Raw genomic sequence first — 13,953 nt, forward strand, 5'->3', positions numbered from 1 at the left:
TCTACAGAGCGTAACTTGCTCCTATTCTGTCAGCCATGACCAAGTAGAATTAAGTTATGGGATTCTTAGTGTAAAGTTTACACACACATTTACACATGGGACCCAACACATTGTATGTAGTCTACATCACAAAGGAGACCAAAACAAAGAATAACTCAAACTCACTTTTTCATGCAATGATGACATTTATTTTCTCATTCTCCCGCCACGCGTGACTTCTCGTTACACCCAAGGATGGAGTACTGTTGCCAAATCTGGGCAGGAGCTGCTAGAAAAACCTTATCCTGAGTTCAAAATAGACTTTGTAGCCTAGTAGGGGATGTCCTTTCTCTTCCCTGTAACCTCTTTCCCACAGAAGAGACGTTATGAGCCCATCTCTGCTTTATCGTTATTTTCATGGCAAATGCTTATCTGTGCTCTAATCTATGGTCTCCCCTCACCAAACTTTCACGAGAAACACTCGTCTAGCTGAAAACACAATCAATAATTTCCCCTACGCTTAAACCTAAACATAGATTCCATGAACAAAGTTTCTTTCTTAGAACTGCATGCCTGTAAAACTGTCTTCCATTTGCCTACTTTCCAACTGACTACAATATGGTCGTCTTCAAGTCCAACGTAAACAAGTTCTTGATGAGCCGTTCCCCTTAAGTAATCCAATTTACCAAATTTCAACTACCAGCGATTACTATATTTTCCCATTGACTACTATACAATCTTTATCCCTTATCCTCGAGTGGCCTCTGGGCCTTGATAAAGGTGATGCCTATGCAAAAAAAGGCATCTCTCACGTGATCGTCTTCTCTAACATGCTCTCTCTCCTTTTAATAGTCTTTTTTATTACAGTGATGTCATTTCGCATTTCGTACGCATTTGTATACACATGTCTGCGCTTTCTTACATTAGTAGCACATGTACTGATCCCTAACCCTAACCCTAACCCTAACCCTGATCCCTAATCAGGAATGACAATTACTGTCTTTTCTTAGTTTACTCATGACATTTCTCGCATGTTGAACTCCAAAAACAACTCCCTTGAAACACTGAATGATTGACCCCATCTTACCCTCTGCACTTTACACTAACCTTTAACATGAAGATTATGGAGAAAAGACAGAATCATAAAGAAGGTAGTCTCCTCTAGCGCTGTGATACTACTGACGTTCAACACCCCATCCCCATTCCCACCCCCACCCCAAAGTGTTAGGAATTTTTAAAAAAACGAGAAATATATAACAACAAAAAAAGGAAATAAGTTTATCAGCAGAACAAGAGGAAGTTGTTCACCAATGTACACAAAAGAAACTAAAATAGGATTGTTAATCAAGGTGTGGCAGTGAACGGAAACAAAACGACCAGATATATATTTAGAGTTATTTCATGTGGCAGTAAGTTTTGTGACAATTTCTGACATGGACAGTATGGACAGTCTTGGGTTTGCGACAATGGACGATAGTTCCAAACCAACTTCGTAGCCTATTAGGTGATGCGTTTTCTCTTCCCTGTAACCTCTTTCCCACAGAAGAGACGTTGCAAACCTGTCTCTGCTCTATCATTATTTTCATGGCAAGTGCTCAACTGAACTCCAATCTATGGTCCCCCTTGCCAAACTTTCACAAAAATCACTCGACTAGTTACAGCCACTACATACGATTTCCCCCACTCTCTATCTGTGCCGAAATCTAAATGCAGATTCCATGAACAAAGCTTCTTTCCCAGAATTGCCCGTCTGTGGAACACTGTTCTGGGGGCCTGCTTCCCAGTTAAATATAACATGATAGCCTTCAAATCCAATGTAAACAAGTTCTTGTTGAGCCACCCTCATAAATTTACACCATTAACCATTACTAAACTACCACCTTACATTCATTAAACCTTATTCTCGAGTGGCCTTCAGGCCTTGATAAGTGGTGACTCCCAAATAAAAAAAAGGGGGGTTAACTTAAATAGACATTTTATTTACAGGGAAGGAACACATAGGATAATACAAATTACATCCATCAGTATTAGTCCGACATTAATTGAGTTTATGTGTCACAACTATCACAGACAGAAGTAATATATCTCCATTTTCCTTTACCCGGATTCAAAGTCATCCTTTTGTTCCTGCCTGCCAGCATCGATCTCATCCCATTCTTGTGTCTCTACGTGAGAATTCACATGACAGAGGAGGTTACTCTGCCTGAAACAGAAAAGTAGTTACCTCCCCTTTATTATAGTTCTATCATCCTAACAACACCAAACGTTTTTAAAACAAATTAGAAACTTAAAGATATAAGGAAAATATAAAAATAAGTATGCAAAGTTCACATTTGAAAAAGAATTTCCATTTCTTATTTGTCAGTTTAAAATATGATCAGTTGCTGCGGTCATAATATCTGTGACTTTATCTGCTGTTGAATAGTTCAAATGTTGACTTGATTAGCTGCTCTTGCTCATACTCATACTCCTTCTCTTGCTCTGGTAATTTTTTTTTTTTTTTTTTTACACAGGCATCACCACTTATCAAGGCCAGGAGGTCACTCGAGGATAAGGGTTAAAGAGTGTACAGTAGAAATTGGACAATATAATAACCGTTAGTAGTGGAGATTCGGTAAATTTGTTAACTTATATGGAATTTCGTCCAGTTGTCGACTAACTCTGCTTGTTCAATCGCTGCCTTGATTATGCTGTTGTTCTAAGAATACTGTTCTTCTCAGAACAGTAACAAACTATGACACTTGGGAACAACTCTGCCCTTCTCAAGAAACCCGCTCCCCCCCCCCCACTCCCATGCAATATTGAACAGTTTTCAACCTCAATGCACACGAAACCACCATCATTAGAGAAGCGACCTATCAAGCTGTCTGCCAACCACATTATGACATCAACACCTGATTGTTGGAGATGCAAGCCAACCAATCATTCAACATCAACGTTTGTGCAATCCTGGCGTTTGAACATGATTCATAATTGGACCTTCTAAATTAATAAAATTAACTATTTTTTTTTTTTAGATTCAACTAAATTCTTGTGTTCAGTTACTTATGTAGCCTACAGATTATTTCATGGTTCTTACAATGCTTAAATACTGCCCTGTTGTGCTGTGGCTGAACAGACCAAACCTGCGACGATATATATTCACATTAAATCCTCTGCATAATCACAATCGTGTTTGTTCAGAGATGTACTGGTGATCTCTTTTTGCAATTTGTTCTGCAGTTCTGAACGTGCTGCCTCAGTAGTAGAAGCAAATAAATATATAAAAAGTAGAAACAAAAAAATATGTGCAAGATAAAAATACATTTTTAAAAAAGCAGAAACAAATAAATATTTGCAAGATAAAAATACATTTTTAAAAAAGCAGAAACAAATAAATATTTGCAAGATAAAAATACATTTTTAAAAAAGCAGAAACAAATAAATATTTGCAAGATAAAAATACATTTTTAAAAAAGCAGAAACAAATAAATATTTGCAAGATAAAAATACATTTTTAAAAAAGCAGAAACAAATAAATATTTGGAAGATAAAAATACATTTTTAAAAAAGCAGAAAAAAATAAATATTTGCAAGATAAAAATACATTTTTAAAAAAACAGAAACAAATAAATATTTGCAAGATAAAAATACATTTTTAAAAAAGCAGAAACAAATAAATATTTGCAAGATAAAAATACATTTTTAAAAAGCAGAAACAAATATTTGCAAGAAAAAATAAATTTTTAAAAAGCAGAAACAAATATTTGCAAGATAAAAATAAATTTTTAAAAAGCAGAAACAAATATTTGCAAGATAAAAATAAATTTTTAAAAAGCAGAAACAAATATTTGCAAGATAAAAATAAATTTTTTTAAAAAATCTGCAAAAAATTAGTAATTAAAAATGAAAACAGTGGATAAATTTGTCTAGTCATCATTTGACAAATCCGACAGTGATGAAATTTGACAGCCATTTTGGAAGCTAACCGATACAATATAATCTATTTCTTTTATTTTTTTATAAAAACATTTAAAAATAATATGCACGAATACAAACATGAAACAATATCTTTATACTTATAGCTTTATGTATTGTTGATGATAACAGAAATAAATGGGGGAAATTGACTTTTAATGGTCCCTTAAAATTTTGCGTTGTGCCCACAGCGTATACTTTAATCTTTTTGTTTGTATTGCTACTTAGGATGACAACTTGTTGAATGCCCTTCATTAACTCTCAATCCAGGTGGCAATACAAAAAGAATACGCCATGTCCACAATAAGCGTACCAGAACCTTTAACAATTAATTTCTATGTACTTACTGATTGTGGTATTTTTTTAAATAGGATTTTCAAGCGTTTCTAAATAATAACGTGATTATTTAAGTTCAGTCAGTATTCTGCACACATACCAATTTCTATTTTAATGGACCATTATTTAGCCCTTAATTATACATGGTTCATAATTTTTGTAGTTCTCAAAATGAGTTATTTTTAATACATTATCATAGATCGAATTTTTTTAAATTATTATTGTGGTGAAGGTTCACCGCTTATCAAGGCCCAGGGGCTACTCTAGAATAAGGGTTAATAAGTGTTAGGTAGATCGTGAGACCACACTGTGATGATCAGTAATGGTGGAACTTGGGTAGGGTTTGATTATTTAAGAGGATGGCTCAGCAGTGCAAGACTGCAAGACTGCCGGAATATGCCGAGAGCGCTGGTCAAGTTGATGAGCCAATCAGAATGCGTCAACAAACGTGAATTAGTCTATAACAAGTCGAGCAGACGACTTTAAAGTGGAAGAAAAAAAAATAAGAACAATTTTTTTTAGTTATTAATTTTAAATCATGGAGCAATCACGGCAATTAATCTATGCTGGGAAAGAAAAACAGAAAAAAAAAACTGATAGCATTTGAAATGAGGTGCAGTGTGCACTCACTGCAGTGCAGGCAGCACTAGCAGCAGCACTCAGCAGGAATGGAATGAATAAATAAATTGAAGAGAATGTGGCGTGGCTCGGAACATACCATCCCCGATTGGAAGAACTACCTAAACCTACCCCCCCCCTCAGGTGATTAGCAATAAACTAACCCCTTCTCAAAAAGAGAAGACAAAGCTTGGGAGGATGGACAATGTCTATCATCTCAAGTTGTTGATTTGGGGGGGGGCGCAGGATAAAGATCCCTAGCCGACGGTTCGTAAAATGTGCCAGTACCGCGAAATCTGAATAAATGCTTTCGATTATCAATGACATATAAGTTAGTATTATTTGAAAAATGGAGCGAATTAGTGTTTTTTTTTTTTTTTCAATAAAAAAAGAAAACGAAAAAGAAAAATGAAAGAAGAAATAAAGGAAGAGGGGAAAAGAAGAAAAAGAAAAAAACAGAAAGAAAAAAGAGAAAAAATGCGAGTCAAGGGAGATAACTCTATTTTTCCCGCGCCAAAATTTTAAAATAATGACGACGAAGTCGACGTCTATAATAATCCATGATTCTCTACAAGAGTTTGAATGCGGTAAATATTCTCAATGTTTACAAACTTTAGATGGCATTCAGTTCCCAACTTTTGACATCTTGGAATGGGTCAGGGACCACAATAGTTTCATGTGTCGCTTTGTATGGAAACAATACACAGAAAAAACGCCCTCTCTGGAACTTGTAAACAAAACTCGGATCAAATTAGAAAACCTCTTAAACAAACTTCGGAGTTTTAACTCGACAAAACATGTTTTAGGTTTAGTCTTAGAATGCACAATTCTTTATAATTTAATTATAATCAATTTTAAAAGTCAGTCCGAACAAAATTTAACTCGGGAGTTGTTTTTTCAGGAAAGTTTAAATTCAAACGTGGAAACTACGGTGAAACGTATTCTCGCTAGAAACGATACGTACTACTCCAGTATCCTATCATCTGATGACCCAGACTCTAACTCGACAAAAACTGTTGTTAATGACGCACTCCTACATTGTCTTAAGCCACTGTTGTATTTATGGTCGTGTGTCGTGCCAACAACCGAAAAACAACAGCTGGAAGAATTGGTTAAAAACGTCTTGTCAGAAAATCTCAAAGAGACAGTTGAACTTGAATGGGATCTGCGTTTTACGCTCCCAGCAGTGCCCGGGTTGTTAATTGACGATAAGGAGGAAACTCGTGGCAGTGTTGACGAGAATATGACTGCCATTTTTCAAGTCCTCGATGCTGCTTTACGGAAAGGCACGTTTTATCCTTACATAGCTAAGCAAATTACCTGCAGACGATGGATGCCATACGTAAGTTACGTCGAAGCTTATAGCTTATATCAATTATGCGAGTATCAGGACGCGTTTACTGTATTGAGTAAACTTCAAGTTGAAGATTTTGCAGGTGGCAGCTTGGAATCATTAGTTTTAAATCTGAAAGGTTGTTGTTCGTTTAACCTTGGACATTTTTGGAATGGTATTCAAATGTTCCAGTCATCGCTTAAAAAGGATTTCTCCTTCCTTCTTCCGCTTTACAACATCACGGTAGCCTACAGGAGACAACAGAAAGTCGATGCTGAACTTGACAGCCTGAAATTCCTTGTAAAAGCTTTAGAAAGTAAACAAATTGAACCTGACGAATATGTAGGGTTTCAAGTGAACAGATTTGAAATAACAAAATCTCCCTTGCATCGTCCATTGACACTACCTTATGCCTTATACATGCTGAGTCACAGGTCTCTGCAACTCGGACATTTTTCAAAAGCTTCCGAACACTTCCTTGACCTCCTTACTGTTCTAATGGAAACTCCAGTTTTTCAGCCATCAGACTCTTTTACTAATTCTATAACAATACCAGGAATAGCGGAAATCCATTTGGAAGCGGTGTTTTGTATGTTGTCTGCCAAGCGTTACCCAGAAAGCATTGCAATCTGTGACTGGTTACTCACCCGCATTTCCAATTCCCAACCAGAATCCTCTCCTAATTGTCTTGAAGAATCTTCCATCTTCAACCAAGGCAAACATTCCGATCAGGACGACGTAGGAGAAGACTTTCTTTTTCCTGATTCTGAAATTTCCAAAAAGCGTCCCCGCTCAAAGGTAAGTTCAAGCAACGCAAAACCTTGTATGTCGGAACCGTCTTCGGTTAATGACGTTTTTGTAAGCGCTCTACTCTACAAAGCAGATGCATATTTTCATCTACAGGAAATCGAGAATGTTTTTAGCTGCTTGCGGAGAGCTACCAATATCATAAAAGGCGAAACTGCCAATCTAATCCCAGCCTCTCCAGAACTGCAGCCTTCATTAAAGCGCTCGAAGGTAAGTTTTGGAAGTCAATCAACCTCTGACTCACAACCGGTGGAACCGAAAATTAAAACGAACCATCGAAATATCCTTATTGGATCGGTATATAACAACACTGGGGTGTTACTGCAGTGTAAAGGACAGTTTCGGGAAGCTCTTCGCTGTTTTCGGTTGGGTTTACAGATTAATATCTGTGATCCTGCCCTTAATTTCAATTGTGCACTTACTCTTATACAGTTAAAGGAAGTTGAAGAGGCCGTATTTTTCTGGCTTAACCATCGAGGGATTGACCTCAGTATAAGCAAGATAGAGCTGAAAAGGACGATAAGTGAAAAGCAGAAAGAACTTGATTCGCTACAGCACGCAGACAACAAAGCACTTCCTGATCAGACCCGAATCACCGGTGCTCCAACACAACGGACCCTTTTGAGATTTGATATTTGTATCTTATGCACGTTATTGCATTCTAAATAAAACATATAACTACGATATTTTTCAAATAAATATTTAAAATTATTTTTGTACCTACATACATTAGTGTTTCATGCTTATGCAATCAGCAGTGTAGGAAGTGATAATTACCACTGATCGAAATATTCAAACCCAGTCACAAAATCATCGTCGGCTTCATAGCTTACTTCCAGGCCACCAGCAATTAACAGAAGAATAGAAGGGAATTAAGTACGTATGAATGCCATGTCAACTGGCATTCACAGTAAACATAATATTCAGCAACAGGAAGTCGGAATATGATATTCGCGTTAAAGTTGACCGCTTTTTTCTCAATTCTTTAAAGAGGGATCAACTTTAATTTGACGCTTTATAATAATAATATTTTTTCAAGTAAATATATTTTTATCAAAATATGTTTGCCTAAATAAGTGTTCTCGCACAATACTCTGATACAACTTTTTTTTTTCCCCCAAGTATAGAACATAATTCTTTATACTTCTATAGGAGGGGACCCATATCAACCTGAATGTTTCTGAATATGACTTATAAAACAAATTGGAAAAGGATGAACCGTTGCTGAACATTCAAATAGTATGATATTAAATAAAACGGCTTTTTCATTTTTTTTCCTTGACTTAAGGTTAGGGTCAATTGATTCTCCTTCCCTCCTCCTCCTCCTCCTCCTCCTCCTCCTCGTTAAGAATCAGTTTAATAATTTTTTTGCCAATCATTAAGTGAATTAAGTTTTATATTTTCTGGTTAAGTTTTACTTGGTTTTCACTTTAACATTTTCCTTTCAAATGACGACTTTTATTGGTATATGGGTATGCTGAAAATGAATATCACTTTAAAATTTTCCACAAATAAGTAGTTTTCCGGATATTAAGCAATGTAATTGTTTATTTTATAAGTGGTGGCCATTGTTGTGCGCACCAAAAAATATGCGCATACAATGGCCACCAGTTTTAACATAAGGGATCACTCTAAACTCTCAACCCCAAGTTGAAGAGCCATTGCTCAAAACGATAAGGTACTACAATAAGGCTGACTGGGATTCAATTAGAGATCACATCAGAGATGCCCCGTGGGGAAATATCTTTTCTCTTCCTGTGGAACTAAACTTGCATGTTAAATTAAAAAAAAAAAAAAAAAAAATTTTTTTTTTAACTAAATTTTACTTGAAACTCTAAATCCTAATGTAACTACTGTATTCTGCAACTTAATATCCCCTTTTTTGAAAACTAACAATTTGCTCTACTCCCCAAGCTGCCACTAAAACCCCTACATTACACACGCCTTCAGCTTCCTGTCCTTAACCTTCGCATGCTGACCGCTTAGAAAGTCATCACTAAACATGTATATATTTCTACCTCTAAGACATGCATTAGAGTTCATTCTTATCAAGTTAGGTACTTACTAGCCATAGTTTGTACTCAGATTTAAAGCGATCTACAATACATAACAATATGTCTCTTTCTCCGATAGTTTTGAAACGATTAATACAACACTGAACCAATACTCTTTGTTATGAAAAATACTCCCTGACTCTTAACTGAAAGCTGAAATTATCTTCCTTCATTAGAAGTGGAAACATACTTAATACCTACAACTTGTATTTATTCGCATCTACTAAAAATTTGCCCATATATCTATTTACTTAATTATACACATGGAATACGCCATAACTCACCTAAACTGAAACTCTCAAAAAAAAAATGACAGTACAATAAAAAAATTACGCTTAAACCAGGCTTAGGTTCAAGCAAAATCAACTTGCCTCCTCCCTTGAGGCTTGCATTTACGAACATCCGTGGACTTAGAACTAATTTAGATGATGGAGCATTTCTCCTAACAAACACCTTGGATATCTTAGCACTAAGTGAGACTAACTTACACTTCTCTATCCTCTCTAATTACTTTAACATGCCTGGATATCTCCCACTCTGCTGTAAGGACTGACAGACATATGCACGGACTTGGAGTTTATATTCGTAATACTCTCCTCTTGACTAGAGAAATAAAACTAGAGTCGGATGTGCTTTTGACTTCACATACCATTAGCTACTTTTATTTTCTCTACCACTCTCCCTTGACCCAGAACTGTACCCTAATAAACAAAGTCTCTGCCAGTATAGATACAGCACTTTCCCTCGACACTAGTACATAAGTACATGTATTTGGTGACTTCAATGTCCACCACATAAACCGGCTTGGATTCTCTACTTACACAAACGCAGCTGGTAACACAACACATAGCTTCTCTATATCTCACTCCCTATCACAGATGGTTACGTTTCCAACCCATTTCCCAGACCAACAAGAACAACATGCATCACTTCTATATCTGTTTCTGACCACAGTTCCTGATGATTGTATAACGAATGCTCACAGCCCACTTGGGAACGCCGATCATGCAGTGATAATGGTCGAAATTACTGTAAACTCTAGAGCTAAAACTCAAGAGCTATTGCTCAAAGCAACGAGATATTATAAAAAGGCTGACTGGGAAACCATCAGGGGTCTCATCAGAGGTGCCCCATGGGGAAATATCTTTTCTCTTCCTGTTGAACAGTGCGCAAATGAGACCACTGAATGGCTCAAAATGGCAATTGAAGCACATGTTCCCATGTGGAAATTTTATAGCAAGCCCCACTCTCCCCAATGGTTTATTTCTACTTGTGCAATTGCTATTGTGTAAAGGCAGCATGCGTACCACAGATTTAACTGATATAAGTCCAGTTCAAACAGACAGAAGTATATATAAGTAACTGTAAGAAAGAAATAGCTAAGAGAGAATTTACTGAAACAACCAAAAAAGGAATCGAAGCACAAAAATTAGGAACCTGTGACTTCTGGAAAATCTGCAATAGTGTAGTAAATAATAGGCAATCAATAATTCCCCCACTATCCAACAATCATGTTTGCTCAGGAACCGAGAAGACTAACAGGCTCGCCAGTCAGTTTGCCTCCACTGAAACCTGCTAACCACCCCCTCCCTGACTTTCCTTTGCGGACAGACGCCATGCTAGACGATCTGAAAATCACTCCTTCTCAGGTGCATGCTATCATAAAAAACCTTGACACTTCAAAAGCATGTGAACCTGATCTCATCCCGGCTGTGCTATTAAAAAAAATGCTCCGCCAAAGTTGCTCCAGTTCTCTCCAAACATTACAACAAATGCCTTAATGAATCTTTTTTTCCGGACTGCTGGAAAACTGCTTCTGTGGTACCAGTTTTCAAGAATTCTGGCGAAAGAACTGACCCATTAAATTATTGCCCCGTTAGCCTCCTCCCACTTTTTGCCAAAATATTTGAGTCCATAATTAATCAAGCTCTAATCCATCACCTTACAGATGCAAAACTTCTGACTGATCAATAATATGGATTTAGGCAAGCCCGTTCCACAGCAGATATCCTAACTGTAATCTCTGAACGTATATACCATTCACTGGACAAAGCAGGGGAGGGTAGAGCGGTAACTCTAGATATATCTAAAGCTTTTGACAGGGTATGGCATGAAGGTCTTCTCAGGAAAATTAGATCATACGGTATCACTGGATGAATACTTAACATAATTAAATCCTTCTTAGATAAGAGAAAAATCCAGGTTGTCCTCAACGGTCGTACATCTAAACAATATGATATAAATTCGGGAGTGCATCTGGGGTCTATCCTTGGACCTTTATTATTCCTAATTTTCATAAATGACCTCCCTGACAAAATTGCCTATGAGATGGGTATATATGCTGATGACACCACGCCCTATAACAGGCACGAGGGGAAAACAAATGAACACGCATCTAAGGAAATGGCAGAAACACTAGAGGATGACCTCTGATCTGTAGTGAAATGGGGACAAAAATGAATGGTCACATTCAATGCTGCCAAGACTAAGCTTGTTTCCTTCAATAATTACAAGAAACCTTCTCTCCCACCAATAGCAATGGCCAAAGATTCATTATCTAAAAGTACTTCTTTTAAACTCCTTGGCCTAATGTTCACAGGAAACCTGAGTTGAAACAATTACATTGAGAGCATTGCCAGGACCGCTGCGAGGAAGGTAGTCTCTCTCTACCGTGCTAGAAAGCTACTAACGCCCAAAAGTATCCTGTAGCTCTATAAGGCCACCATTCGCCCATGTATGGAGTATTGTTGTCATATTTGGGCTGGTGCATCTGCTACTAGTCTCTCACTCCTAGACAAGGTCCAAAAGAGAGTCTCCAACTTGATACGTCCTGAACTTTCATGTAAGCTTCAACCTCTGTCCCATCAACGAAATGTTGCATCCCTCTGCCTGTTCTACAAGTATTTTAATGGTGAATGCTCTGACGAACTGCAAGCACTTGTGCCCCCACAGCGTAAATACCCTCGACAAACCCAACGAGCAGCTAAATCCCACCCCTATACAGTAGAGATCCCTAGAGCTTTCTACTCCAGTAGTTTCTTCCCCAGAACTGCTAGACTTTGGAATTCCATTCCGGGTCCCTGCTTCCCTAACTGTACTGACATGCAGAAGTTCAAGTGTAATGTAAACCGACATCTTACTGCCCAACTCTCTACATAGTACCCTTGTAGCTTATGTCCGTGATAGTAGCCCCTTACACCAAAGTGGCAATGTGCCTTGTTTGGGGTAAAAATGTAATAAAAAAAAAAACTGTTGAGTTTATCTGAGGTCTATCCCTAGGAAATGATAGAGATTTTAGTGAATTTATGTTATCTTGAGAATTTCTTCTTGCATAGAAAAAAGCTTATGGAAGTCTGGCTCAACCTTTAAACAAAAACCTCTTACCTTACATGAGTAATCTCGTACTGGTTTTCATTGTAGAATGATATGGCCAATGTAACCACAGTTTGTAAATGGTTATAAGTAGTTATGTCTTTCAAAAAGGCACTGAAGGAAGTTCATAAAAACATTGATAGTTATTACCAAACAAGTTGATGTGTTGTTAATACAATTTAAAAAATAAGATTTTTATTATTACATAAGGGTTTTCCTCCTCCTCCTCTGAACAACGCATGAAATCATTCTAACACATTTCTATTGGTGTTGCATCTAATGAAGACCCAGTGGTCTGTTTGGTTTTGTGTGAATTCTGTTCTTATCATGTGCAGTTTCATTCCAGTTTTTACTCAGTTTGTTTCATTTGAAAACTACTTCCACGCAGACTACAAGCATAGTTGTTTTCAAGTTCAATGTAAACAAATACTAGTCGAACCTTAAGTAATCAAATTTTGTTCCTTGTTTTCACTCTTCTTATAGTATGGTGCATCATACAACTGACCATCTCAGGAAGAATACTTAAATTTTAATGAACACGCAAAATGAACATGATTTTTATTGGGTGTCATGACCTTTGTAGGCTCGAGTTAGACTGAAGTGAAATTTTAAAAATGTTTTTTTTCCTTTCTTTTTTTTTTGTATAACACTTCTTTTTATTATTCTCCACTGAAAACAGAAATAAGATTTAAATTGTTTCAGTTTGAACAGAGTTCAAAAAAAGATTTCTGTTCAAAACCAGCATCAATAAAAATAAATGTCATTTGTGAATAGTTTAAATTCAGAAATAATGAATTTAAACATTTTTTTTTTTTTATATAACCGTTTTTATTCTTCACTGAAAACGGAAATAACATTAAAATTGTTTCAGTTTGAGCTGAGTTATCTCCCTTGTTTGAAGCGAATTTTAATAAGTGTCATGTGTGAAATAGCCCCCTCCCCCCTCCAAAAAAAAAGGTTTACATTCATAAATAATGACTTTCCCTACATTTATAACGATTATCTTCTAGCGGCTGTTGGTCTTCGTAAGCGGTGACTCATTGTTATTTAAAAACAAAAAGAAAACACTAGTTTTTGTCTGTTCTTTTTTTTTTTTTTTTACCAAGGAGTCACCACTTATCAAGGTCTGGAGGCCACTCAAGGATAAGGGTTAATGAGTGTATGGTAATCAATGGGACAATAGCGTAGTAATCATTAGTAGTGGTAATTTGATAAATTGGATTACTTAAGGGGATGGCTCATCAAGAACTTGTACACATTGGACATGAAGACGACCATATTGTAGTTAGCTGGAAAGGAGGTAAATGGAAGAGAAAGGAGGTAAATGGAACTTTGTTCATGGAATCCATGTTTAGGTTTAGACACATAAAGTGTGGGGGAAATTATTTATAGTGTTTTCAGCTAGATGAGTGTTTCTTGTTAAAGATTGGCAAGAGAGAATCATAGATTGGAGCTCAGAAGAGTGCTTGCCATAAAAATAACGACAGAGCAAAGACA

The 13,953-nt window shown here is 36.7% G+C and overlaps 1 protein-coding gene across 1 annotated transcript; it reads left to right on the top strand.

Moving 5' to 3' along the window:
* The first annotated feature begins 5,336 nt into the window (after positions 1-5,336).
* LOC145277498 (uncharacterized) lies at positions 5,337-7,749 on the top strand. The gene has a single exon (XM_080128889.1). The coding sequence runs from the start codon at positions 5,420-5,422 to the stop codon at positions 7,697-7,699; it is 2,280 nt and encodes a 759-aa protein (XP_079985015.1). The 5' UTR covers positions 5,337-5,419; the 3' UTR covers positions 7,700-7,749.
* The last annotated feature ends 6,204 nt before the right edge of the window (positions 7,750-13,953 follow it).

Source organism: Euprymna scolopes, chromosome 6 (genome assembly GCF_053919585.1).
Source record: "Euprymna scolopes isolate OS-2025 chromosome 6, ASM5391958v1, whole genome shotgun sequence".
In the NCBI taxonomy this organism is placed as follows: domain Eukaryota; kingdom Metazoa; phylum Mollusca; class Cephalopoda; order Sepiida; family Sepiolidae; genus Euprymna; species Euprymna scolopes.